The 27,755-nt window shown below is 40.3% G+C and overlaps 2 protein-coding genes across 2 annotated transcripts in view; both read right to left on the bottom strand.

Moving 5' to 3' along the window:
• Positions 1-7,344, bottom strand: part of AP1S3 (adaptor related protein complex 1 subunit sigma 3) — a 26,025-nt gene extending 18,681 nt beyond the window's left edge. The window contains exon 1 of the mRNA XM_026855210.1: positions 4,649-7,344. Coding sequence (XP_026711011.1) covers positions 4,649-4,673 — 25 coding nt within the window. The 5' untranslated portion in view covers positions 4,674-7,344. The remainder of the gene's footprint in view (positions 1-4,648) is intronic.
• Positions 7,345-7,465: 121 nt separating this feature from the next.
• On the bottom strand, positions 7,466-27,152 carry WDFY1 (WD repeat and FYVE domain containing 1; the record flags this gene model as incomplete). The annotated part of the gene is made up of 11 exons (XM_026855002.1): positions 7,466-10,300; positions 11,017-11,125; positions 12,151-12,281; positions 13,033-13,134; positions 15,417-15,522; positions 17,126-17,252; positions 19,807-19,919; positions 22,587-22,737; positions 24,065-24,119; positions 25,329-25,402; positions 27,080-27,152. Coding segments are annotated over 11 exons (1,101 nt in total), but the record flags the coding sequence as incomplete, so codon positions are not given.
• Positions 27,153-27,755: the final 603 nt, after the last annotated feature.

The following is a 27,755-nucleotide window of genomic DNA, read 5'->3' as shown; positions in this document are numbered from 1 at the left end:
GCCCGGGGCCGGCGGCCTGCCCGGGGCCCGGCTCCCCCGCCGCCTGCCCGGCTCTGGGAAGCCGGAGGGGGCTGCTGAGACCCTGTCCGCACAGGGGGTCACCCCAGCGGCGGCCCTGTGCACACCTTAACCGCTCAGTGGGCGCCTTTCGCCCCAGTGAAACCCGAGTTTAGCAAAAACGCCGTCGTGTCCTCCAGTGGCTCTAGCTACTCCCGTTGCAGGCATTCATACCCTAAAGACACACTGGTAGAGTTACAGGCATGATTGTTCTGTAGCCCATCACCATCAAAACGAAACTCGGATAGTTTAAATACCTTAAATGGCTGGGCTTTGCTAACCTGTGCTCTTCGACAGAGCAGGATGAGAGAGCAAGACATGAGCAGCTCTGCCGGTAGATCAGCAAATCCCTGTAACCTCTGGCAGGGATTTGCTGATAAGCGGCTGGTGCCAAAAGAATGTGCAACATCCACAGACTCAGCACTTGAGACAAAAGCTCTAAATCCAGGCCTAAGGCTTCTCAAGCTCTTACCAGGAGTCTGATCCAGATGCAAACTAGCACATGAGCATAAAACCAGAAGACTCAGGACATCTAAGTCCCATGTTTGCAGTCTAAAGGAGAGACATTCCCCAGCGCACAGCTTGTATCTAGCCCCGAGCAGCATCTCTGGGCAGAGCTGTGTCCTGCTCTTGCATGCAGTGCTAGATGCAGCTGAAGGACGAGTGAGAAAGGGAAATCCGAAGGAGCTCAGGGACTCCAGGGGACACTGGTGCCAGTGGCTGACACAGGTGGAACCCCTCGTCAGCCTCTGACTTCAAAGGGGAAGAGGTCCCTCCATCAAAAGCAATTGTGCATGCTTGGCTGAGAGGGCAACAGGGCTGAAATCCACTCTCTGTGGGAAACACTTGTTTGCCAGAGTAGACAGCATGTGCAGAGGTGTCCTCCTTACACTCACTCATTTAACAGTGTGCAGGTTATTGCCACAATTTCCTAAGCGTGCATGACCCTACTCCTCTCTGCCCCCATTAAGCTTTGATTTGATCTATACAGACATGCTGTTCATAGAGCCCTTCACTGCTGCTTGTTCAGTTCTGGTTTCTGTACATTCCAACCCCGTCCCACCAAGCTGCTGCACTGTGATGCTGCCAGCTGCTGAGTACTCTGGTTTCACTTCTGGAGGGCGCAACACAGGAAGAGCTCCAGCTGCCTCCAGATCTCACTGGTACTTCATCTGCTCGCTTGCCTCTGGCTTCTGTGACTTCCTGAGTACATTGGGCCCATACAGCAGCACTCCCTGCAGGCCACACGAACATGCTCACTGGCCTCGCTGGTTTTGTTGGGGCACCATCTTGCCTTCAGTGAGCTAAATAAGTGCTTATTGCTATCAGCATCTGTTAAAGTAGACCAAAACCTCTTGCCAGATTGTCTGAAAGATAGCTGGGATGAGTAAAGAAGCCACAGGAAGTGCCACAGTACCCACGCTGCCTTCCCCAGGAGGTGAACATCTGACTTCCCCACAACCACAGTCATGCTCCTGTCCCTTGCAGCCCACAGCTCTACCTACTGCGGCCTACGCAGAACAGAGAGCTGGCTCTGCACTTAAACCCCAAAAGTTCCTCACTGTTGCTGAATGGTTAGTGTCTGCAGATACCACTGCAGCACTGGGAAAGCCAAGTCTCTGTGAACCCTCGGAATTGGATTTGCCTTATATGCAAGAATGTGGACACCACATTGCAGTTGTACTTCAGATGTGGGGCATCAACACTTTCATCTCAGAAATTAATTTAGAATTAAGGGATGAACATTCCCCTCAGTTTCACAGAAACAACTCTGTTCAGCAGCCTACATTTTACCTAGCTATGTAATTTACTTGTGATGGACAATAATATTTTTTTGCTTAACAACTGTTTCTCAATAATTGTACTTTTCTATGAAAAGACCTTACCTAATTAGGCCCATGAACTCGAGAACTAGCCTGCTGCTTTTGTGTTTTTGCAAGTACATCAGAAAAAAAAAGCAGCAGCGGACACAGCATGCATACAGTGCACATTAACAGCAGTGACCAACATCAACCCATTATGGCCAATCTTGCAGGTCAGCAGAGAGAAGAATTTTCCTGCCCTGCAGAAACTAGGCTGCAGATTTAGGATCATGCCTAAATTAGATGCTTTCCAGCACAGAAAGACAGGCTGTATTTAATGACTGGCTAGCCAGAAGTGGTAAGGAGCTGGAATTCTCCCCTCCCTGCCTCTCTGCCACTAGCACTGAGTGCCTGCATAATGTTACAATAAAGAAAATAGCTCAAACTTCCCACGTAGGAACTACTGATGGTTATCAGTGTCACACAACCATGGGAGCAAGGGGAGAGGCAGCTGTGGCACACAGTTATGCCAGGTGAACTGGTGGGGTGATCTTATGCCAGAAAAATGCCACACTATGGACCCTTTGGGTCCTTCCCTTAGGCCCAGTTAATTTATCTGAACACAAAAGCTTGCAAAGTAATGAAAATTTATTTCTCTAACTCAAAGTGGGCTGCAAAAGGCTTTAAGACCCTTCTCTTTTGGCTTGTCTCTCCCTGGAGGAAAATGCTAGTATTCCTTTCTTGAGTGTCCTTTGAAAAGGCTTTTAAGTGAAGCAAGCAGCTTTTTACTGCTACTGCAGCCTCTTTGCTTCTATTCCACTTTTCTAAGCAGCCTATCACATTAAGAAGTGGAAAACGTTCACACTGAGAGTTACAGTGGCTTCAGTGAGCCTTGTTTGCCTACAGCTGCTAGTAAGAGCTGCTCTTAACTCCTAGGTATAAGTTTTGGTAAGTTTGGACATTATTTATTTGAAAAGAAGTGATTACTCCTAAACCTGCACAAGCTTTGTCTTAGGACCTCCTAATCTGTAAACTTTATGGACTGCAGAAGCTAATCCTAGACCATATAAGTAAAGCTATACTTTCACTAATGATTTACAATTGATTTGCAAGTTATTTTCACGTACATTTCCAGGGAAACAAACAAATCCTGACAGCTCCAATTAAGAGACACAAAGCACTGTCTAAAGAACAGCAGGGAGAGAACAAAATACAACATCCTCACTTCCTTCTAAAAAAACTGCAAAAAATTTCCTTCTGAAAAAATCCCCACCTTTTTTACTGCAGAAAGAAGCTTTTTACTGACATTACCACAACAAATGAAGCAGAACACTGGCTATTTACACCCCTGCTAGCCAGCACACACGTTGGTGTCGTGTTTCAGCACCTGAAACGAGCTGCTGCCAGGCATGGAGAGCCACGGACTGCTTCGCGTAAGTAGCCGTGCGAACCAAGGAGTTCAGACTGATGCACACTCTGCTTGATGATTTTACAGACCTGCTGTGCAGTTTTTTTTCCACTTGATCCTAGGTCCGTAGGGGAAATAGAAACTTTAAAAGCCCAATCTAAATTCAGCTACAGGAGGTAGCTTTTAATTGCACTTTGGATCAATAGAGAAGCAATCTAACACTTGCTCTTGGTTACTAGGCAGGGTTTGTACTTTTCCAGTTTTCCCCTGCTTTTCATATGTTCCCTTTTCCTTATTTGCTCACACAATCTGGACTCTTCACAATTCACACAATCTGGACTCTCCACAATTTAAGTGCAGAACAAAACACTCATAGCACTAGAGAACATATCGAATTATATATCTGTGCCACAGATTTTGGTACCTTATCAGCAGCAATAGCATGTTCAGTAAGTAGTCCCAACATTTAAGCAGTTTAAAGTACCAGAAAAGTGTTAAAAATAACAATCTCAAATCCTTATAGCCTGTACTGGCGATAGGTGTACACAAGTACTTAAAGGGTGTCAAGTAGCATTTTATTTCATTTGCCAGCTGTATAAAATTAATGTCTATCTACGTTTTGGTCTGCTCTTAAAGCTCCATCCAGAATTGTCCTATCAGGAGAAAATGTGTTATTGTAGCCCTCTTGTGTTCAGTTGGATTAACAGCTATTATAGGTCCGTAGTGTCCTACCTTACCACCCCTTAAATCAAGGCTCTGCATGCTTTAACCACACTGCCATTCAATTCTTTGCCCTCTCCACCTTCCCTCAGTTTTATTTTTCTCCTCTTTCCATCCTCTTTGTAAAGTCTAAGCATATTCAGACCATGGTTCTGAAACACCAGAGTGCTCTGTTGGTATATTCACACCATAAAACAAGAGAACTGTTTTGGAGTAGGAGGACTGAAACATCCCTCATTGCCTGTAAGCACTCATATTCCTAGCATTTCTTCTCCATAAAAGGACTGTAACGAACACAATTTACAGCCTTGTTTCCCTCTTTTAGATTATACCTATGAGATCAAGTTTTAAACTGAGTGTCCCTCAGACACCATTTAGACATGTGCAACATTTCCCTACCCTTACAGAAATCACTCTGACAATCTCCAAAACCTGTAAGGACTATTGACAGTCTTTCCCTACCAATTACCAAGATTAAAAACTCTGGGGTCCTCCACTTAGCTGGGACACTGCACAGTCAGGGTTGTAAGAAGTAGTGGCTTTTACACCAACCTGCAAAGGCTGCAGCCAACAGAAGAGCAAGTTATGGCTACACTGCTTAATGGGATGGAGTCCTGTAACTCAGGGTGAGGTAACAGGTTGTTTCCTAAAAGACACTCACCTTCCATGTTTGCTGCCTCAGTCATCCTTAATTCAGCCACTACAAGACCAGCTCACTTTTACAGACAAGGATGCTCAAGGCAAGCAGTTCAATTGTGCTTCAAGAGCTGCTAGCACCTGTCTCAAGTAGCCAAACTCCAACATGGACATGCTGCTGCAGAGGAAACCTGGAGAAGGAGCTATAAACTAAGAGAAAAAGAAGGAGAAATGAATGAGAACAGAGAAAAGACAAAAGGAGAGTACTAGAACAGAAAAATAGCTATGGCTTAGCAGCAACATCAAGGAATATTAGCAAGCAGTACCCACTTGATCAGCAACACAGGTGTGCACTTCAGTTCATGAAAACGTTTGACAAATACATGCATATAGATTTTGAGAGAAGCTGAAACCATGAGGAAAACAGGCTTCAGAAAGAAAAATATAGACAGTAAGTCATGGTTATCTTCATTTGAAAGACAGCTATAGTAAGCAAAGCTAGGAGCAAGTTAAACCCTATTCTGTCTTTCCCTGTAAACAAGGTAAAGGGGAGAAAAACATGCACTTTCGTAACATTTGTTACTGCAAGCCAATTTCCTGAAGAACAGGGCAATATAAAGCATTTCAGAGGAAAAATTGAGAGACTACGTATAAAAATACAGATGGGAAATCCTACAGTCAACCTGTATTTCTACATAAATTTATCTTGGTTTTGAGCTGGATAAATGCTAAGAGATACCGAAGCCTCTGGGCGTCTCATGGAACGCACGATTCCAAGCAGACCAGGGCCTTTGTAAACAAACTTGACAGGACTTGAGTTATATATAATTCAGTTATAACAGATACATGTAAGGCAACCCATCTTTGTGACAAAAAGCAATTTAGAAGGGAATGTACTAAATATTCTGCAGACAAGCCAGTCAATCCCTCTCAAATTAGTATAACACATCAAGAGTAAGTCAAAGCATATGGTTCAACTTCTCTTTGTGAGCACAGCTTATATAGTAAAACTGGGAAGAAACCCTGGGTACACAAGTGAGTTGGAAGGCAGTTAGGGCAAGTCTGAGCTGCCTGTACGTTGTGGGGGGGAAAAGGCTATAGAAGTAGAAAACAAAGTTTCTAATGACCCCATATATTTCAGTTTATTATTTGATAAAATATTTTATATTTAATTTTATGAAAAATTGTATTTTATTACTGATACTATTTTGATACTTTCTTCCATTGCTGAAGTGATAAAACCAGTAACACTGTCTTTGAATCTGTTCAACTATTATCTTTTACATATTAATACAGTTTAGTAGACCACATGCAGCTACCTAGAGACCATGCCCTTACTTCCTCCAAAGGGGCAAAATCTGCTGCATCATTTGGTAGCAGTCACTTAAGAGATCATTGAGAAGGCTTGCCTTACACCCATCAGAGCAGCAGAGAATGCCTTCAAAGGCCATACTGCAGCTCACTGAAAGATGCTGAGCTGATGATAAATTTAAATGTTAAGCTGGCAGAAATTCATCATTTTCTGTAGAGTTTGATCATGGTATTTCACTGTTAGCCAGGTCATTCAGCATTGAGGACTTAATCTACAGAGACAAAAAACCTTAAGAGAGTTTTCCTTCTGAAATATGTAGTAGTAAATCTGATCAACATAAAAATCTGTCCCTTTCCTGCATCTAGTGTATTCTAAATCTCTCCAATGAGTAAAGTCAACACCACACCAAAAACCCATTGCTAAGACTTGCCACACAGCTTATCTGAAATTTAAATGAAGTTTGTAACATAAGGAATGTGAAGTTATCAACTATACATTCTCATTTAGAAAAACCATACATGTATCTTAGTGCTTTCACTACAAGGACACCATTTGCAGTTTTCAAACATTCTCAAATTTAACTAATCTAGAGTTCATATGCCTTATTTAAAACATTCTGGAAGATGGTCTACACAGATGTCTAAACAGGCTTTTCCAACTACAGATCAGTAACAGCTTCGCTGCTTACAGTCAGTTTTTCTTGGAACTAAAAAACAGGGTATTTTGCTGCGGGAAAGGTGAGAAGTTTAAACTGATCAAAATGAGATGTGTCTTGTTGAAAAAAGCCCTAAAATTACAGTATATGACATAGACTACTTGGCCACCCTTCAGAGGTGGGAAGAGTTTGTGAAACCCTTTCAGATTCCTTCTCTTGCTCCTGAATACCCTAGGGAGCAGTGAGCTACACCACATGTTAACAGACCAACATTCAGCCATTCCAAGCGTTAGAAAGTCAGCCAGTACTGTATTTGAGCCTGTGAAGGCTGTGAGGGATAAGGATGCTTCCCAGCTTGTCCCCATCCTTTCTCTGTGAGAAAGTATCATGAGACAAGTATAACCACCTCCTGTGGCTGCAGTTTGTGTCCTCTGTATATATCATATTGTAGACTCTGCTTATCCCATCCAGTATGAATTAGTATTTCTCTAATAAACTCAGCCAAGTCCAAGGGATCTCAGGGAAGAGGTTGATGCTCTGATACTCTATACTGTAAGAACCTTTGCAGACCTCTGAAGGGAAACCAGATGAACCAGAGGAGAGATCTATACAAGCTGGCAAGCAATACACAGGATAGGGTTATACATCCCTAGGCTGAGATCACGGAGCAGTTGTTTGTCTCTCACGCCACTGCTTCATCATGGGCCTTTAACCCCACTGCTGCAGCTGATTCAGCTCCAACAGAACACACCTGACAAGCTCTCCCTCCAACCTAGAACTTGGACATGGCCCATGTAAAAGAGGAGCCAGAGCATACAAAGGGGGTTGTGCATTCATGGAATGGAAGAAAAGATGGATCATCCAAATAGACTAAGTGAATATCAAGAAATATTTTATTGTACATGTAATCAAAGTTTAAAAAACAGACAAGAAGGAGCAAGGGACAGATTTATCTACCATCTCTTAACTATGCAGGGTACAGAAATACAACTAGTAAAGAATTAGCACATATTAGTACCCTTTTCTCCCCTTCCCTGCCCCAATGAAGGAGGTTATACAAGCAAGATTAGTAATGCTTCAAATCAAGCCTTCTCAGTAACTGCACACTGGAGCTGACATAGTTGAAGTATGTTCATTTTCATGAGAGAGTATGTGCCTTCAAAATAGTTGTTTATGAACAAAGCACTATCTCTTTAGTGGTTTGTAAGCATTACTCATTCAACACCAAGAGTATATTTAAATGACTAATGATTTAGCAGCCATAATTATCTTGTTATATCTGAACTGACACTATCTTTAAGTATATCAATTATAGAAAATAGATTCCTTAGGTTTAACAATATGTAGTAGAGAATATATTATATAGTGGCAAAACCGTAATGTAAAGAAGCAGAGGAAATAGTCACAGGGAAGGGGGAAGCTGCATGCTGAGCAGGGGGCACACTGACTAATCAGAACTAAAAAAAAGATGAAGCTCAGGAGTGCTAGCTGCAAAGGAGTTACATATCAGTATTGGTGTAAGTTTCAGAACATCTGGTTTGAAAAATATGCTATTCATCCTACATCTACATCAATCTCCCATCTTAACTCATGACCCTACCACAGTCGGATCTTGAACAGTTCTAGCTGTGAAACTCATGTTCTGCCTTACATGCACAAAGGAGAAAGCTTCCACTCTCTTCCTATCTGGCTCTGGAAGAAGTCTGAAAGTAAATGCAGAGCATTATCAGGGCTTATTCACACCTCCAACAACTCAGTTTCCTTCCTAATTCACAAGGGTGAAGGCCTTCAGAGAAGAAAGCTGCAACTTTTTTCTAGTACAAGCTGATGTTCTCTCAATAGCTTATAAATAAGCCTTCACAAAAACGTAAGCTATACAGCATGTAGCAAGGGACAAATGCAACCAGTGTGACAAGTGCTAAATCCCAAACTGAAGGCAAGACAAGTTTGGGGATTCCCACAAAAGAAGGCTTTGTTTATTCTTCAGTGGCCCAATAAGCCTAGCAACTTGAAAGACACTTTGCAAAACTTCCAGAAAAGGCCCATGGTAAGGTAGACAAAACCAGATCCAAAGTAACAGTAACTAACATATTCTGGATTCTAATGTCCTTTGGAGACTATCAGCTTTTTGGCTTAAAATGAAAGTGAATCATGACATATTAATGATACCATGATCTTCATCTATTTCAGCCTACAGCATGGTCCAGTGCAGATTATTAGTGTCAAGTTACACACCTAGGACTTGAATTCACTAACACTCATAGCACCACTTGATTGTTGCTGTAAATAAAGACAGGCCAACCCTTAAGTCCTCTGCCAGAAAGAACTTTTGACAGTTGTGCAACACCACCAGGCCAGCTGACCTAGCCACATTTTTTTGCCCTCACCACACATGCTTCTGTTTTCAGAAAAATCTTAGCTCCAAGCTTAAACTCTGTGACATATCACCTTACTTTTGAAGTTTCGAAATAAGTTCTCCTTTACACTGTTCAAATGTAGGAAATTCACACAACTGACAGACCAATTTATTAACAATATCTCACTAGTTATTTCATGTACATGCCAACTGCACAGTCATAAAAGCCTCCCAGCTCTTCTTCATAGTTCTCAGTTTTGTAACAGGAAAGGATCAATATAGATATTTCAGAATTAACGGACCTAGGTGCAGGGAAAAGAACAGCTGTTCTGTACCTCAGTAATTATTGCTCACTTCAGCAGAGACAGGTTCCCTACCATTAAAGAAACATCAGCCTTTCCACAGGAAAAAAGTCTCTAAAATTTAGCTGGCCATTTTTTCTTAGCCATTACATTTAACAGGGCAGATTTGCTTAGCTTCCCATTCCAACAGCATTACAGAGTTGTCAAAGTATATGGCTCATACCTATGGCCTGTCTTTAAAGTAGAGTAGCTGGGCTGCACGTTTTCGTAAGAACTACAGAAGTTTATTAGCTGTGCTAAAACACTAAAGAGCCTAGAATTGTTTGAAGACTCACCAGCTACCTAAACACAACAGTTGTCCCAAGAAAGTGATTCCACTGTTAACTGAACTTGAAGACAAACACCACAAGAAAGCCAATAAAGGAAATCTTGTGTGATAAAAGGTTCTCTTACTATCTCATCTTAAAGAAGCTACCTGCCACTTTGAAGTATCTCCTCCTTCCATAGGAATAACCAACATACCTTTTGGAGGCAGTTTAGACAGTGACTGCTCAAAAGTATTTCTACAGAACTGCTTTTTGGAAGAGATAGTAAGTTATTTTACTATTTGCACAAGTTGAATTTACTACACTCATTTTACTCCAATAATGTTTTAGCTACAAGGTATCTGTACAAGATATATCAGCAGAGATAGCACATTGTTAACACTACATATGTAAACCGAGAAACAACAGGTCCTTTCATCAAGGTGTCATATTGCAGGTAAGCCATTTTACGTTAGTCCAAGAGCTGTGAAACTGCACTTCCGCACCGAGGAGATTCCTGGTGAGCCCAACAGAAAAGCCGTGCTCTACAAAGGTGACTGTCCATCCTGGAACAGCAGCAGGAGAAGAATCAAGGAACCAGTGTTTGCGGTAGTATTCTTAAGAAGGATTCCATTCATTCGGTGCATATTGCTGTACATAAGGTGCATAAACCTGTCAGGTATGAGATCAGCGTGAAGAGAAGCCAGTTGCAAGGCTGCAACCAACTACTGGCGTCATGTCCCAGATCTGGAAGAAAATATTGTAGAGAATTACACAGCATTGTAATAAAGACCTAAGAAATAGTTCTCTAAGAGGCATAGAAGCAAACAAAGACCTCCCTGGACACAAGGTAACAAATCCTGTTTAAACTATACTTGAAGAAAATGTCATAAAGAGTTAAACCAGTCTTACAAACCAAAAGCCAAACTTAGGGCTCAAGAGAGTCTTCTAGCAGTTCTCTGTGAGTCCATTTAAAAAAGTGCTATGCAATTTGTTACAAACATGCTTACAGGGATGGACACGAACAGTCTCAGTTCTGACATGCATGGTGGATGTACAGCTTAAGCACAGCAAGATTCTACATCAGTCTGACTTCCATGTCACTGACTCCCTAACCAGGGCTTTTAAGGGCAATGCTCCAAGAAGGCAGGGAGCTCAGAGTAAAGGAAGCCAGCACTTTTTACATCACATCCATATCTTTAAGGCTGCTGGCAGATTCCCCTACTGGTGATGCCTACTTTGTTTGTCCAGAGGACACCAACAGTAACCAGTTCCAACTCCACACAGTGGAGTCACAGGTCATCTCCTTGTTCAACTGCAGGAAGAACAGTCTGTGACAAATACAATTCTTGCTGCCCACAGCAGTTAGCTTTGTAGCAACAGTTGTCAGAAAGAAAAAAAAAATATACAAACATTAGGTCTCCATTAAATATCTCTAATGCAGGAAAGAGGTACATGAATACCTTCACAATCCGGTCACTCCCACAAGTCACCATTAGCCCTCTGGAGATGTCCATGGACATGTGTGAAATGTTGTGTTTTCCTTCATGAAAGGTTGCCAAGGAAGTACGGCTGCACAAGAACAATTCAAATGAAAGCCAGCCATCAGATGAAGCTTGATGGCACTACTACAGCAGTGCAAAACAAACTTACAAAAAATTTAAGTTGCTCGAGCACTACTAAATCAGTCCTGAGAACTGCAGTGCCATATTAAAGGGGACAGAATTCAATTCTCAAGTCATGCTAAAGCATTGCCTGTGTAGTTATACAGGTGTGACATTTCCTGGCCTTCTGCAGCCTGACTGTTAATAATACTAGAACAGGGACACTGCATTAGTAAATAATTCTACTCTCGGTTAGAAGTCAAGCTCAGCTACATTTTTTCCTCCTGGCTATAATGAGTCAACTAGGGCACATCACCTCCTTTTTTTCAAAAAAACATAAACAAACAAACAACCCACCACCACCACCAAAAGAAAAAGCACAAACACCCCCAAAATTGGCATCTCATTACTGTGGCCCTCTGGCACTCCAGGTGTCCAAAGAGGTGACAGGACAGTGAACAGCAAAGCACTGTTCATATCAAGATAAAGAGAGGGTTCCTTCAGTGCTAAGAAGAGCTTAACAAGACAGCAAATGATGTTTAACCCAATTTGCTTACACAAGCAAAATAAGGTTGAGCTGTGAAGAATACTCCCACAGAAATAGTTTTCAGTAAGTGTACATGAACTAATGCATATACAACCTGGCAGCTGTGATGCGTTGTTAGGCACCCATTTAGCAATTTTAGGTGCAATCAATACCCTTTACCTAAATAGAAATCTTGATACAAATATATTTCAACTCTAGATCTGGGCTCATGGAAAAGAATAAATAAAGTGGATAAAAAGATTGTAATACCACATCTGATCCAAATCAGCTTACAAAGCCAACTGAGGGATCACTATCATTGCAAGTGCTTTGAGTGCCCAAGCAAAAGGTGGCAGCAGAGTGTCAGCTTGACATGTTTTTGTAGCATTGTGTATGGATGTGGAGCAAGCACACGTGTTTCTGCACCTCTGGAGTACTACTTTAATTTTTCACTCCTTAATACTCACTCTTCATCCTTGATTGACTCAAAACAGGAATCACAGACACGGACCTGGAACTCAAATCCCATGATTGGGTAACTTGACCGCTTGGTACTGCACTTGCCACACACCGCTTGCCCACATTTTCTGCAATGATGCTTCATGGAGGAAGAAGAAAACAAACAAAATCACAATATTGTGCCACATGACCGCCTTACCAAGTGCTTACTGAACCACAACACCAAAGCTTCTATTTTGCAATCTGTTAGGAAGTCTGCTACTTCAACCAAAGACCAAGGACTTTGGAGGTCTGAACAGTACTCTTGGCCATTAAGGGGCCTCCATATTCTCCCTACCCATCCTCTTCTCCCTTTGCAAGCTCTTTCTAGGAGCAGGGGAAAAAAAAAAAACGATAAGCAAGCAACCAAGGAAATAACAGTCTAAAAAAGCCAGAAGCAGACAAGTCTTGGTGCCTGTCCAGCCCCTCCAAAAAGAAAGCTATCTGGAAAGCTTTCACATTCTAGCCCAGTAAGAGCAGGGCTGTCACCACTTCACTGAAAGAAGCACCCTACAACATGTCAGGCTGCAATCTGCTCAGTTATGGGGCACTGTGTGCCACTTAAGACAACACCTGAGGATTAGCCATCTACAGCTCCAGTGCATAGAAAAATTCAAAGAAATCCAACAGAGCACTCCCAGCACAACCTGCTTTGTCCCAGCACTTTCCGCAGAATATGGAAATTTCTTAGCACTGCCTAGAAGCTGTGACTTCTCAATAAAACCTCACTTCAAACCAGCAAAAATACCAACAGTTTAAAAGGTCTAACAGCTTTAGTGGTTTTCTGTTTGCATTTTGCTTATTTTCCTAAGTGCTGGAGTACAGCTAAGCACTCAAACCAGCGGTCTCACCTGTCTCAACCCTAACGTCTTTGTGTCCCACATTTGCTTTATATTCCAGAAGAAAGGTTGTTCACACTTCTGACAGGAATCACTTTCTAGCCATTGAGGAGCCTACAAAAGAGCAAGAGATGCAAGCAATCAGAATTATTTTTCCTCATACCACAGCCAAGGAAGTTTGTTTTAAGAACCCAAAGTTTTACTTGGAAAGATGCCCTGTTTCATCTCTGGATATTACAACAGTAGATTGCCTAGGGTATAGTACATAGGAAGTTTAGAACAAAAAACTCTAAACCCAAGACTACAGTTATTTGTCACCTACACACCTCCTAACGCTTTTTAAGCCCATTAAATAAGAAAATTAATTCAAACATCTAAGTTATTAAACTTGCTGCAGGTATTTACTGCTCTGGTTGCCTAAATGATTTTTAAGGGCTAGTGTAATCCAAGCTGTAAAAGCTATGGGGCAGTTATTCCCTCTAAGAGGGGGCATCCAGAAGTAAATTCTGGAAGTATCTTTTCTGCTTCCCCAGGACTGCAGTTTGAAACAATTAAGAACTCATCTGCATTTTCCTTTCTGCCTGCATCTTCATTAAGCATCCTTTCTCCCACCCACATATTTGTTCTGCCATAAATGGACTAGGACAAGTTAAAATAGAGCTTTTATACATTTCAACACTCTCAGATACTCTGAGCATCCTTGTAAGGGACGGAAACAGAGGCACAATATTTTTAATATGTAGGCTTGAATTAGAACATGTATATTCTATACAACTTTATACACCTGATGGGGAAGTCTCCCTGAAATGTGACAGGATGAAAGCTGGAAAAAGGAAGCTTTTATCCTCAATTCAATTATATTAATTGTTGATAGTACCAAAACAATAGTACTGTCAGCTACATCACCATCTCACCATGAATATTTATCAATACCAGATGTCCAGTTCCTATATCTTCAACTTTATTGCACTCCCTTCCTTCCCCCATGCTAGTGCAAAATATTGTTACTACCAACAAGTCCAGCATGGGGCATGGAGGAGGAGAGTAGAGCAAATGAGTTGCCTCTTCACCAAGTGACATGTTTTCTTTCGGTTACTTACAATAGTGGTTTTCACTTAATTGCATTTTTGAGAACACAATCCACTTCCTGGCTCCCTCTAACAGAAAAACAGGATATCTTCCTGTTCTTTTCATCTTAATTTCAGGCATTAAATAGGAGGTAAAAACCTGCCAACACTACCAACACTGTTACCAACAGACAGTTGGAACTGCCCAACATCAATAGTACAGCTGTCAGGGGAGTTACCATTACCTCTTATCAAAAGTCTGTCTTCTAGTCTTATGTGCATTAGTGCGTATTTGAAGATACCCTATAACATGACTTTGCTATTTAATAATTCAGAGACAGTATATTCATCATTCTTCAAACATTTGGTTTCTTTGCTTTTGGACTGGGCTCGATTATTTTTTTCAAAAAAGTTCTAAAATATTACAGCTCTTCTAAGTTAATCATATTATTTCAGTTGTATTAAAGCTATTTAGAAAATCCCTTAATTTTTGAGTGCAGATCCAGAAAAGAAACAGCCACATCTTTTTTTCCCAATTGTATTAGAAGTCAGTTCCTTGAAACTACAAAGTTTCGTAATATTGCAGAAGTTTTGAAGAGAGAGCATCCTGCTGAAAAATCTTAGGAGCATCACATACAGCATTTAGTGTGTTTAAGGTGACAGCTCAATGCATGTCAAGAAAACAGTTCTTGCTTGACACTTGCCTTTAAAGAAAAACAACAGGGCAAGGAAGGCTAAGCCTTTATGGGGCAACCAAAACTACCTCCTATAATTATGGTTTAACCAAAGACAGTAGTAATATACATATTTTCAGCTCCTATGATGGATATGAACTGATGCAGAAAGAAAATGCATGGCTGGTTCAGCTGCTGTCTGCTGAGGTCTTTATAAAAAAATGTTGCTTGGAGACTGAATCTCTATATTCTGAACTGCATCTCAGAAACAGCAGCTCACTTCTTCACTTGCTTTGACATGAGTTAATAACTTATTTCAAGACTGGTGAAGCACAGTCCACTGGTGTCTTTGCTGCAAAAGCCTGCCTGCTTTAGAGTGTTCCAGCAGCAAGGGCTGTAGCCATTTCAGTGAACATGTTGTCCCATTGAGAGAAGACTAAGCAGTCCCAAGCCTGTCCTGCACTTCTTCCTGGGAATCCATCTACTACAATGCAGTACGGACAGCCACTAGAACAGAACAGTATTTTAGTAATATCACTCAGCCTTAAAGTTTCAGGCAACATGAGGAAACCAGCCTGCAGAACCGAGTAAGCCAAGCCACAGCAGCCTCAAAAAACCCCCCAAACCAAGTCTTTGACCTAGGACATGATCTTACCTCTTCACGGCTGATATCCATGTTCCAAACAGCAATTCCCCCATCAGCTGAACAAGATACCAGCTGCCGTGTCAGCTGGATGTAACAGATAGCCTGCACCTTGTCACTGCAAAAAAAAAGCAGACACCATTTACCCATACGTGTTTAAACAAAGCTGTTTCCCAGCAAACCCCGATTTATCATTATAAAGCTACCTAGGAAGCCAAAACTGATTTCCAAACACTTTGCTACGTCTAAACAGAGCTATGAAGATAACTGAACAGATGCTGTCACCTAAGCACTACCCTAGCATCAGGATGTTGCCTCAAATAGTGTTTTTATAGGCTTGACCAGAATACCAGAAGTACAATTCCTTGTTAACATTTACTAGCTGTAAGCATTAACAGTTTGCTGAGTGTCAACTGGCTCAGAGTGTGCGTGCAAATACTCTTCTGTGTTGGCAAGTAGAGCCAGTTATCGAAACAGAGACAACTGGAAATATGAAGAGAAATATTTGTATCAAGATACAGCTGTGAAGCAGAGAGAGCTTCCACTTTTGCTAACAAATCACAACAAATAAGTCTGTAGCTGCAAAGCAAAGCATGCATTCACCAATAAGACAGTTTAATCCTAAACAAAGTCATGGCAAAATAAAAGTCTACCCTAAGAAACTAACAAAAGATCACAACAGTATTAGACTGCTTTGCAACATCTAAGTTGAATTTAAAAAGTCATTCTGCTTCTCAGAAGAACTTACTTTCCCATTCAGTATGAAGTTTGATGCTAAGTGTGATGTTTGAAGAGAAACTAACAGTGTTAAAAGTCTTCACCAGGACACATGATGCAGCAGTAACAGCAGTATAAAGTCCTCCAGTCACTGACTTCAGTTACTTTTTTGTAACCAGTATTCTATTATTAGTTCTTTAGCCATAAAACTAAATCCTCAAGATTTAACAACAGTTCTAGGGCTAAGGCTATCAGTCTTGATCAAAGGTGGATGGAGTCATCTATGGAATTAGACAAGAGGAGAATGCACTATACAAATAAATCTTTAAACATAAATAAGATCTCCACTACCACTGCATTTCTAAACAAAATATATCTTCAGTGGTGAACTGCCTGTCAGACTGAATTAAGGCCCTAGATTTTAAAATGGCAGCTAGTGTTGTGTCTCTGTAAAAAAAAAAAAAGAGTTGATTAAATACAGACAACTACCTAATCCACAGAACAGTGGAGATGTGACATGCTTTCCTGAAGTTGAGGGACCAGCCCTGTAATTTAGCCAATTAGTTTATCACCTCACTGATAGGAAGAGACAGAACAGGAACATATTGAAGCTTATTCTACATGGGTACACAAACATACATTAGGTTTCTAGTCCCACCCTCACAGGCAACTCAGTGAAGTATTTACAATACAGAAGCATGCAACTTTTACATAAAGTCCAAGCAAGATGATTTAGGATTTTTACCCACCTCTTTCTATAACCTACTTTCATATTATGTTCTTATTACCCAAGGTTTAGAAGTATCAAACATAAACAAAATTTTATCAGTAATTCTTTCCTAGTGCTGATTATCCTTCTTCTCCCTCAAAGTTCTCAGAGTTCTGCAAAAAGTTGTTTTCCACATTACTCACAAAGATTCAAATATCTTGTCATGCTATTTAGTCTTCCTAGGACTTTGTGTTCATTACAGAACATGTAGGAAAAATAAGACACCGTTACATACTGATGTCCCTGGAGCAGCAGTGTTCGCCCCTTCCTTCCACCAATATCCCACATGATAATGCTGTGATCAGAGGCACCTGAGAAGAGCAGTCGTTGAACAGGATCCCACCACAGGGAAGTAATACTTCCTAGGAAAGAACATTCAGCAGTTAGATCTAAGGGAGCCACTCCCCAACACAATGATGCTCTTCTGGGTCATTAAAATGAAACCTGAGGTACTCCCTTACTACAGTAACAGACATTGAACCCTTAAGGCAAAGGACAGCATGCAACAGCAAAATACGGTCCTGCTAGAGAGGCAAAGAGCAAAACATCAGAAAAAAATCAACAGAACAAAACATCCCTAAGAAGAAAGTTAGATCCAAAGCATAAGCCAAAAAGTTCAAGTTGCTGGCCTTCTGCCCCTTTTATTTAGGTGGTTGGTTTTAAGAGTCAGCAGGCTGCTATGTGATCTTTGGAAGATTAAAAATACTAGAACTTGTCAAGCAGAGAGTAGTATTTACAATAAAGTGGTTGGTCAGTGTTTGCAGGACAGCATGCAGCGTTCACAAGTAAACCAACTCCCTTACAAAACAATTTACAACCTTAAAATAGTTTGAATAAGGAACTAAGTGACAGTTTCACTGCTGTTAGCGTTATCTGGCCACTACATACTAAATTACACAACTAGATTTCAGAAGGCCCAACCTGGCTGTGTACCTCATTAGTCACACACAGAAAGAAATGAGTCATCTGGCAGTATGCATGGCAATGTAGACAGCAGACTAAAGTAATTTTGTCACTCATGACACCTATAGTTTTTAAGTTGCAGGAACATTCTATTCCCTTACAGACACATCCCTCACTTTAAAGCATCCTTCCATTGCTCAGTTGTCATCAAAAGCCTTGTTAGTCTGAAAGCAAGATGAATGGTAATTATAGCACAATTCAGTCCTCTTCAGCTCTCTGAAACAAGAGATTTTTCTTGTCTCCTTTATGGCTACACTGTTATCAGACTGACCCATTTGAGAATACTTGTCTCAGAGAACAGTGAGCATCCGCACCATAAAAGGCAGTTTGAATATTATCACAGCATTACTCAGAGTAGGCTGTTACATATGGAGAATTCTAGAAGATGACTGTTGAAGGACAAGCTCTAAAACCATTTAAACTGCAAAGCAAACACTGCAAAGTCACAGTAAGGCAAGAACTAGGAAGGAAACAAAGATGAAGTCAGACTTCTGAAGTCTGGCATACAGCTGCACTCAGAGAAGAACTAGGTGTCATTCAAGTTTAGAGTTACCGAGCCTTAAGAATATTACACAAATACTGTGGAGGTAAAAAGGTTACACATCATCTCTTTTGTTTTAAGGAAAAAGGAAAAAAAAAGATGAAGTAGCTACTATTGCACTTCAAATTTAATCACTTTTTATACTTGATCCAATTCTTGTTTTGAGAATCACCGTCCCCTTGGGAACTTACATACAAGCCAAAGTTGTCTGTGAATATTCAGCACTGCTGAAGCTGGTGCTTGGAAGCCTACCGCAACTCGACAGAATACACACTATACATAGTGCCATGTTGAGATGTACTGCTCTCAGACTAACAATAATATGTATCAAGGAGTTGCATTTGAACACAGACTAGTGCTAAAGCATACAGAGGTAAAGGAGGCTCTAGGGCCAGGAGAATTATTTGGCTCTTAACTGAATCTCAAATTCTGCTTGAAATCTGAAGAGACATTTATCATGGGAAAATCTCAACTTGCCTCCCACATTCGGAACCATCTTTATAATTTTACAGTCATCTGTAAATCAGGAGCCTACCCAGCTTTAGCTAAGTCTACTCTATGCTTACAGCTACTAAACAAGTCAGCCTGTTCCAGCAGGTCAGAGACTCATGACCCAGTAATTCACCCCTACCCAAATGCACACTAGTCAGATGATTTGAAAGCTGCCAGTAACACATTGGAAGAGGCATTAAGTCTTGTTTATTTCTCTCAGCATATTATTAAATTACAGTCTTCTGTGGCTTGCATTCTTGCCTTACTCATTACAGCAGACAGTGGCTCCATATCATGTTACATACTATTTGGTTCTTCATCTGACATAAGGACTTGCTATACTACACAGGATGAAACATCTGTCTTTGACTAGACAGTTTTGATTCTAAAAGGCTCTCTAGATTTCTTGCACATAGCTTAGTTTCAGCTAAACATAGGAAACTGAACTAGAGTCTCATGAAGACTGATCAGAACAGCAAAATCTGCATTGGGAAGAATTAAGTGGCTTTTTAGAATCTAGACTGGACATTGCTAGAGCTGCTTTGTGCAGTATTACAGTACTAGGTCTTCAGAAAAAAAAAAAAGTAACATCTGCATCCTTTCTTGTCAATGTTAAGGAGACTAAAGTTTTTAAAGGTGGCCATCTAGTGGCTAACTTGTGTTTAATCGAATGCATGTTTACCTTAATTTTTCATCTGTAATAAAAATACCTGTCAGTATTGATAATGCTAAGATTTTCCCATAGTGAGAACGTGTCTGTTCTTTAAGAGATAGCCATATGTACAGCTTTGAACAGCTTTTGATAACTACTACCCTGCACTAGTTGTTTATCCAATATCTACAGCTGAATGTCTCATCCCAATTTACAAAGAGGTACTACAATATGGATCAAGTGGAATTAAGAGGAAAAGTTACTTTACCTTCATGGCCTTTGAGTGTTGTGATAACTGAGCATGTATTCTGCTCAAGCTTCAGGAGAGTGATCTGCCCAGAATAATCACCAACAAACGCGTGCCGAGTTTCATGGTCATATCTGAACATCAGTCAAGGAAAAGACTCATTTGCTCTGAAGAGATAGATAGCACAGCTGTCAGCTATGGAGTCTAAACAAACCGGAAAAGAACATTTTAATGTCAGATAAATATTTACGCAACTACTTCTAAAGAGGTTTAACTATTACGGACTCCAACCCTTCTTGTCCCTCTCTTCTCACACTTCCCTACATATGCAGGTAAGATAGTATGGGAAATGTGAGAAAAGTTTTAGAAAGCTACTGGAGAAGCCATGAGATAATCTGTCCCCTAGTTTAAAGCAAGCCAAGTAGATTTAGACCATTTCTAGCAGATATTTGCAGAACACACTAATGATCTACAAGAGATACCAGAACTCCTCAGGCTACTTGCTGCAGTGCAGAGCTACCACAAGGAGCACCTCACTGGACAACAGGTGGCATTCAGTCTTACCTAGTATCTGCTCCTATAAACTCTTAGTTTTCTAGGATGTTATACTAGCTGATGCCCCCAGGATAGGAAACTAAGCTACAAGGATGCTGAACATCTACAGGTAGTTCACCTTACAGTGGAAGTATACTCCCAAAATTAGGCAAGACCATTTAATTTCTTATTCTGTCCTCTGCATTTTGAAGTGTACTGAAGCAGGTCCTTGACCACAGCATTGAAGACTGAACTGTATTTCAGAAAGGGTTCTGTCATTTAACACTGACATAAAAGCCACACCACATCCTAACATGGGATCTATTAACCAGGTGGCATGTTTGGCAAAAGCATTATACATCATCACAGTTTTCCAATAATCAGTTTTTGTCACTATGTAACTACTGTCTTCAGAAACTAAAGCATAGTAAACTGGATGGAACTAGATCATTTGCCACCTTTAGAAGACTTGCTATTCAGGATATAAGCAAGAGCTATGAAAAACCCATACAGCTGACACCACATCATCCAGGAGTTGTGTATAAATTCACCTGTCCTCCCGGAGCCACACAAAACCACAAGCAGCAGCTAGCAAAGTAGCCTATCCTACAAAACAGAAAAGACTAACTGAAAAAGTCAGTGTACCAAAAAACCCACCACAAGTGAAAAAGCAGAAGTTTTGCTATCTGATGACATTCTGAAATCTCTTAAGCCTTCAGACTCTCAAGATAAACAATTAGCTTTCAACAAATCCACTAAGTCCCTGAACATGTGATCCTTTCTTCATCTTGGAAGTTCAGGCTACCATTATCCCTACTAATCCAGTAAAGAATAGGCACTCTGCTGTGTTTTTCAGAAGCTTATACATATGATCATTAACAAATAACTCCTAAGGAACCTCCTGACAGGGAGACCAAGCACCTAGTACACAGACCAGAAAGCTAGTTGTTCCAAACACAAGTCCAAAGGCAGGATCAGTTACAATGCATTTTCAAATGCCATGGTCTTCAGTGGAGGTTAACTTGGTAGAAAAGGTCATATTCTTTTCTCCATTTTCACACTAAACTGTTCCATTATTTGCAAGTGTTCGATACAGAACCCACAGAATTCAAACAGTGAGGCTCAGAGGCACCAGACTCTTCTGCAAGCTAGTCTCCTAACACACACACACACACACCCCGACCAGTGTTAACCCAGTTCTGTGCTGTATTCAGCTGAGGTGAGTTGTACATAAAATGTTTTGAGGGACACAACCCCCCTGGAACTCTAAAACAAGGACAGCAAAAAAGAGCAACAATACAAACCTGTCAGCTCTTCAGTCAGTAAGGCAGGGTCTGCATAGATGGGAGATCTCAAAATGCTAGACATGCTGCTGGCAACCAAGCAGTTAGCATTCCTCCTAGTTTCTTATCACCGCACAGATATACAGCAATTCTAGAGAGGTCTTTATTTTTTCAAGAGATGCAGTTGACCTCTTTCACCTTTTGAATCATGCCACTTCCACATTACTGCCATTAATCCTCATACACCAACCAATATCTACAATTACTGTCCAGCTACATCTAAACTGCCACCATTAAGAAGTACTAAAAAATAGCTTTCAAATTTAAAGTATTTAACTCATGCTCAGAAGTTTTAATATATGAACTACATTTTAAGCTACTGGGTTGGTAAATCTTTTCCATAGGATAAAGAATGCCCCGAAGTACTTACAGCTGAATAGACAACTGCAGTTCTTAAGGTACAAATGCTACAGTTAAATGCAATTTGCAGAAAAGCAAATCACACACAAACAAATTACTACTAGTAATGAATAAAGTTTCAGTGTACCCCATAGCTTCAAGATAGAAAAGATTAACATGAGCAAAGGTAGAAAAATTAAAGCAGTCCAAAGGGCTTTCATGATGTTTCATGCTCTAGAAGGACTCAAATGCACACCAGCATCCATTGAAACAAAGTGACTTGTCTAGGAATTATACAAGTCAGGCTATAGATAGTTACTGGTCACTTCCACAAGACTACAGACAAACATCTCAAAATCAGGAACTAGTACACACTACAATTTCTGTAACTCAGGGTCACAACATACCCTTCTACTGCCTAACAGCTAACAGAAATAAAGGTATTAAACACCTAATCAGTATAAGGGTTTGCAGACTTGCATGGCAACTCACACTAGCTTTTTACATGAAAAGGGGGAACAAACTAAGCTGAATGAACAAAGTACTCTTCCAGTTTCAGGGTAGCAATCGTTTTTCAAAGGATACTGTAGACATGAAGCCCAAGAGGTGAAATAATGTCTCCCCAGCATACTCCCGCTCCTGGTACACATCCAGCTGATACACTTGTCATGACCAGTGCTGATAACCCACTCTGATGTCAAGCAGAAAGTAATAGCAGACACTCGATTCTGATGAGCTACGGGAAGAAAAAGATTCTGGGTAGTTTTTCCTAAAAATCTAAGTGATGTGTCCTTATGTTCTAATTCAGACACACACAGGTTGAAAATGATATCTAAGCAATGCCCCAGGTAGATGTTTTTACTATCATGGACTTGCCTCCAGGTTGAATTAAAAGGTTAGCATTGTTCAGTTTGGTATTTGCCATCTGAATAGCTTAAGTGAACCAAATATGTCAGTTAATTTAAGTTTTTCTCCCACTGAGAGAGAAGAGAGTTCATCCCAGATACTCAAGATGCTCTGGTTAAGGAGCAGGCAAACCCTTAGCTTCCTCTAGTTAGGCCAGGACTTTAGGGGAGTAATGTAACACCTCTAAAAACCTTAATTGCTTTAAGTGCCTATTTTCCTGACCCCAGGGGACCTATGCTCATATTTAGACTTTCAGGTGCTTAAAAGCGTATCTAGTCCACAGCATTCAAACTGCTACCTGTGATAGCAACCAAATCCTACACAGCTTTGTTTAGAATACTGTCACTAATCAAGGTATAACATGAACATTAGAAAGAAGCCCCCTCTGTCCTCCAAGATGCAAATACTTCCTTTGACTGAGTTGTCAAACCATCTTTCTTTGGATAAAGGGGGGTTTTGTTACTTTAAGAACAAGGTCTTTTTCTCCTAAACAAGAACGTTGCTTCTATCAGTGTCAGGGAGTCATAAGACAAACTGCACTTTGTTTCACTACATCATCAGCAGTCTAAGAGTCTCCTTCAGGCCTTCCATATTAATATTTCAACCAATTGAGTTCTGCATTTCTTTTAATGATGTGCAGACAGATGTTGAAATTAGCATCTCCATAAATATTAGAACAATTCTTATTCCCCATGTACCTGAAAAGTACGTCCCTATTTTCATCCCTATTGCTCTACTAAGATGACAGACAGGGCAAGGACTCTTACCTTCAGTTAGAAGTAACTAAGCCCAGTGATTACAAAAAGTAAGAATGGAAATTGCAAATACCAAAATGCACCTTTAGAAAGCTCTTACCTTAACATTCATGCAGTATAACTACTTCACTTGAAGAGCAGAATCTGAGCTCACTAGTTCTGGCTCATTACACTCGCAGCACAATGATGTGCTGAACTTAATGACTGCAATTCAGACTCAGTTGACTGACGATTACTCAATAACAATATGACAGTTATCCCCAGCTAAGTGTCAACTAGAAGGTCAGTCAGATTTAAAGTATATTTGGACTTGATTAATCTGTGATGATGTCCAGTTTCCTAAGCATTTTAGATGCCTCCCCTTCACACAAATGTTAGTGTAGACACTGGTTAACAGCTTACCTGGATAGGTCTTCACAAAGTTCATCTTATTAAAGTCCTCTGAAATATGAAACTCCTAGAAGTAAAGTGGAACTGTTAGAAAAGATACCACAGTGACATATGCAATATTGATACCCCAAAAAAAGCAGTAACCTCACTGGCCAAAATTTGCATAGCAGCAGTGTATCTCACTAAAAACTCACAGTTTCTCAGGCTGGAGCATAGCACACCAACACGCCAATTGTAAATTAAAGTTGTTAGTGAGCTATGTTTTCAACACTAAGCATCCTTTCAGAACCAAGATTGCTGAAAGGAGATTATAGGAAGAGATATGATCTAATTTGACCCCAGGAGGAACAAACAAAACTGTATCTTATAATATTTAGGATTTAAGTATCTGAGGCTTTATAATGGACAGATTTAAGAGAAAGTATTCTCTATTTGATCCATTAGACTTACTGAAATTTTAAAAGTCCCAACTTAAAATTTCAAGTGGTTATCACTAGAATCACTATTCTATGTAGTTCTGTGTAGGCTATTCACAGTAGTTATCAGTAGAATCACTATTTATGACATTCATGCAGTACCCTGGCTCCTTACAGAAGAGTTATTATTTTGACCTTATTTTCACAGAGAAAGGAAGCCATTAAAGCATCTGAGAGTCATAAGTCACCCCTCCTTTGCCAGGAAAGAGGGGGAAAAACACAGACCCACTTTGTTCTGCCATATGTATCTGCTCTCCAGGAGAGGGAGAGCAATTACAGCAAGAGTATAGAAATACAGAAGGAAGACTTCCAGAAAAAATAAATCAACCCTGCCTCTTGTAATTTTAGAGCTAGCATTGAAATTTCCATATCATAAAAAGATCTGCAGCAAGAAAATTCACAGACTTGTGCATGGTGAGATACAGGCAGATGCATACTTCTAGACAGATGCAAGCTAGCTGCAGTTCACAACCCGTTAGTGCGCCACCGTGGCACTCTGCCCAGCTTCAGGTACTCCTCAAAATAATTCCCTGAAGAAGTGTAATTGTCTGGGTCAGCTGCTATACTAATGGCTCAATGACTTCTTGAGGCTATCTGGCTCACATTTAGCTAGAAGAACCCTTGTTTATTTGCAGTCCTCCCATATACACCTCAGGTGAACTGCCAAGAAGTTCACCCATTTAGCAGTAGCTGCATTCTTAAAAGAAGGCAAAGAAAACAGGTTATCAGCTGCCAGCAACACCTAGTGCTCACAGGTGCAATTATCACCTAGATTCTGAAGAAAAATCCCAGCAATTTACCATGATAGCCCCATTATCCTGGCCTACAAATATTCGTCTGCTGTCATGATGATAAGCCATAGCTGAACATGGTGCTGTCAAAAAAAGCAAGAACAATACAATTACTGAAATAGCAGTATTAGGATAAACATGACTTATTAAAACCAATTCTTTCACTCAGGGCAAAAAGCTGTTTAAGATTAAGTAGCTTGATAGAAATTAGCCTGCACAGAAAATATTCCTTGGTAGGACAGTTAAATTCCCATATGTGAAGCTGAGGAAAGGTACATTACTACAGTAACTCAGATATACCACTAGGAACCATATACAAACATGATTTCCTCCCACAAGGTGCAACACAGTAAGAGGAATTTTACCCAGGCTGTAAGCCTAGCTAGAAGCAACAGCATGTGCAGCTGGTTAGACTTAAGAACTTGAGCTCACTAAAATTATCTTAAATGGAGCCCTGAGTTGTATACAGGAACAATATTCCATTCTTTACATTTGAGGACTGTGCCATTAGAGAGAATAAATTTCTAGACAAATATGTAATTGCACATCAACTTCATACAGAACCACGTCTCAACATATGCAACTTTAAAAAGACTCATATTTTTGAGGTAACATACTATCTCTTTTAGCAGAAAACCTCTGAAGACCTACTTCCCTTTTTTAAATTAAGAGTTAAAAATAAATGTGAAAAGCAATGACAACAAAATTACAGCAGTGTCCTAAAGAAAACTTTCCAAAAAAATTTCAGTGAAGAACGTCCTCATTAAACTTGCAGATTACAAGGATGAGAAGGATATAGTGTTCTAAACTAGTACCTTTTCCAAGACCTTCAAATTGTGGCCTTAAAAGTGTCTTTATAAATTTAAAGCCAGACAGGACAGTGTGGAATATTACAGTGGTCATATTGCATAAGGACAAGTCCATCCCTTGGAATTACCTACAGGCACACTTTATTTTGTATAAACCTTTTTAGAGTACAATCTGAATAGTATATTTATAAAATTGATAAATGTAGCAACTTCTGTAATTTAGACCAACTGTTAGGAAAAAGAGGATTACAGTTGGCATTTCTAATCTAGATCATAGGCTACTCAGCTTGCAGTTGAAAAAAAACCCAGAATATCAAGGAGTCCAATTCTTTGGTCTTCATTTAACATTTGTATTCAAATTACTACAGAAATTGTAATTCCGAAGACTATCCTTTGTTTCTACAATGTTTTGTCATTATATTCCCTCTTTTTATATGTGGGATGTGTCTAGGTGGCAACTCTACATTAAAAAAGTTACAGCAAAGCACCCAGACTGAGTGGTTTCAAAACAAAAAAAGCACACTGACATTCAAGATCTACTCCACAATAAAGCTGCTACTCAGTATTGCTTTCACAGTTACCTAAATGCTGAAAAAAAAAGAAAATAAAACACGCACACCTTGGAAAGAAAAGAACATTCTTATGTCTGAACTTTCAGCTAGTGGTTTGAAAAGCTCAGTTACTCAGGAGACAAGTTACTTGCCAGCATTTGAGACATCTACAGCTGCAGATGCACAGAGATTTACCTGTTGAAGGATCTGGTTCTGACAGAATGCTGCCTTAGATCTCATCCACTATGCAGCTAGTTTCAAATTAAAGTCTGAGCTAGAGTTGCTGCAAAGTTCCCAAATTTACAACCACTGAGTGAATCCAGCACTTGGCAAAACAGCACAGGTACAAAACCCATGATATGTCTGGCCATCACTTAACCTTCTCCAACATTGTACTTACATGACATGGTGTGATAAATGCTGGGCCAGTATTGTCCACTGTCTCTCTTCAACCATACTCGTATTGTTCTGTGTCATGGAAGAGAGGAAGAAGACAGTTGTAAGCCCATCATCCTTTGCATCTGAACCAGCTGACTGACTATATATCAGCTCCAATCCTCTCAGCTTTTGTGCTACTCAAACATAATAGAGGAACAACCTCTAAATAATAGTACTCTGACATAACAAGAATAAGAATACTAAGAATAGCCACCCTTGGATTCTGATGTTTTCTTCAAAACTATTTATACGTTGAGTTTTAGTAAGTATGAAATGGAAATACTATTTCAGCTCACCTCAGAAATTACTACATCCCTTTAATTCCTTCTCCTTGACTCTGGCTGATTTAAGTCAAATTCAAGTTGCCGGAACTTTCCAGCTTTGGCAGAGCAAACCACAGTTTATTTTATAGCAGATTAAGTGTTTGAAAAAAATTATTCTGTTATGGAAGTCTGAACTTTTGAATTTTTACAGCTTCCCTGTACAACACATCTTCAGTAAGCCAGATACTGAGTATTAGTAACAAGCACCTATTCCTCCAGACCAACACATTACTGACATCTCCATCCCCAAATACTGATGTATGGATCCACAGGGGACATCATATCTAGTTCAGTATTATTTCCTCTTAGCCGTGC

Source organism: Athene cunicularia, assembly GCF_003259725.1.
Source record: "Athene cunicularia isolate RWA chromosome 9 unlocalized genomic scaffold, athCun1 chr9_part1, whole genome shotgun sequence".
Taxonomy (NCBI): domain Eukaryota; kingdom Metazoa; phylum Chordata; class Aves; order Strigiformes; family Strigidae; genus Athene; species Athene cunicularia.
The sequence above is the reverse complement of the archived record's forward strand: the minus strand, read 5'-3'. Positions and strand labels throughout refer to the sequence as shown.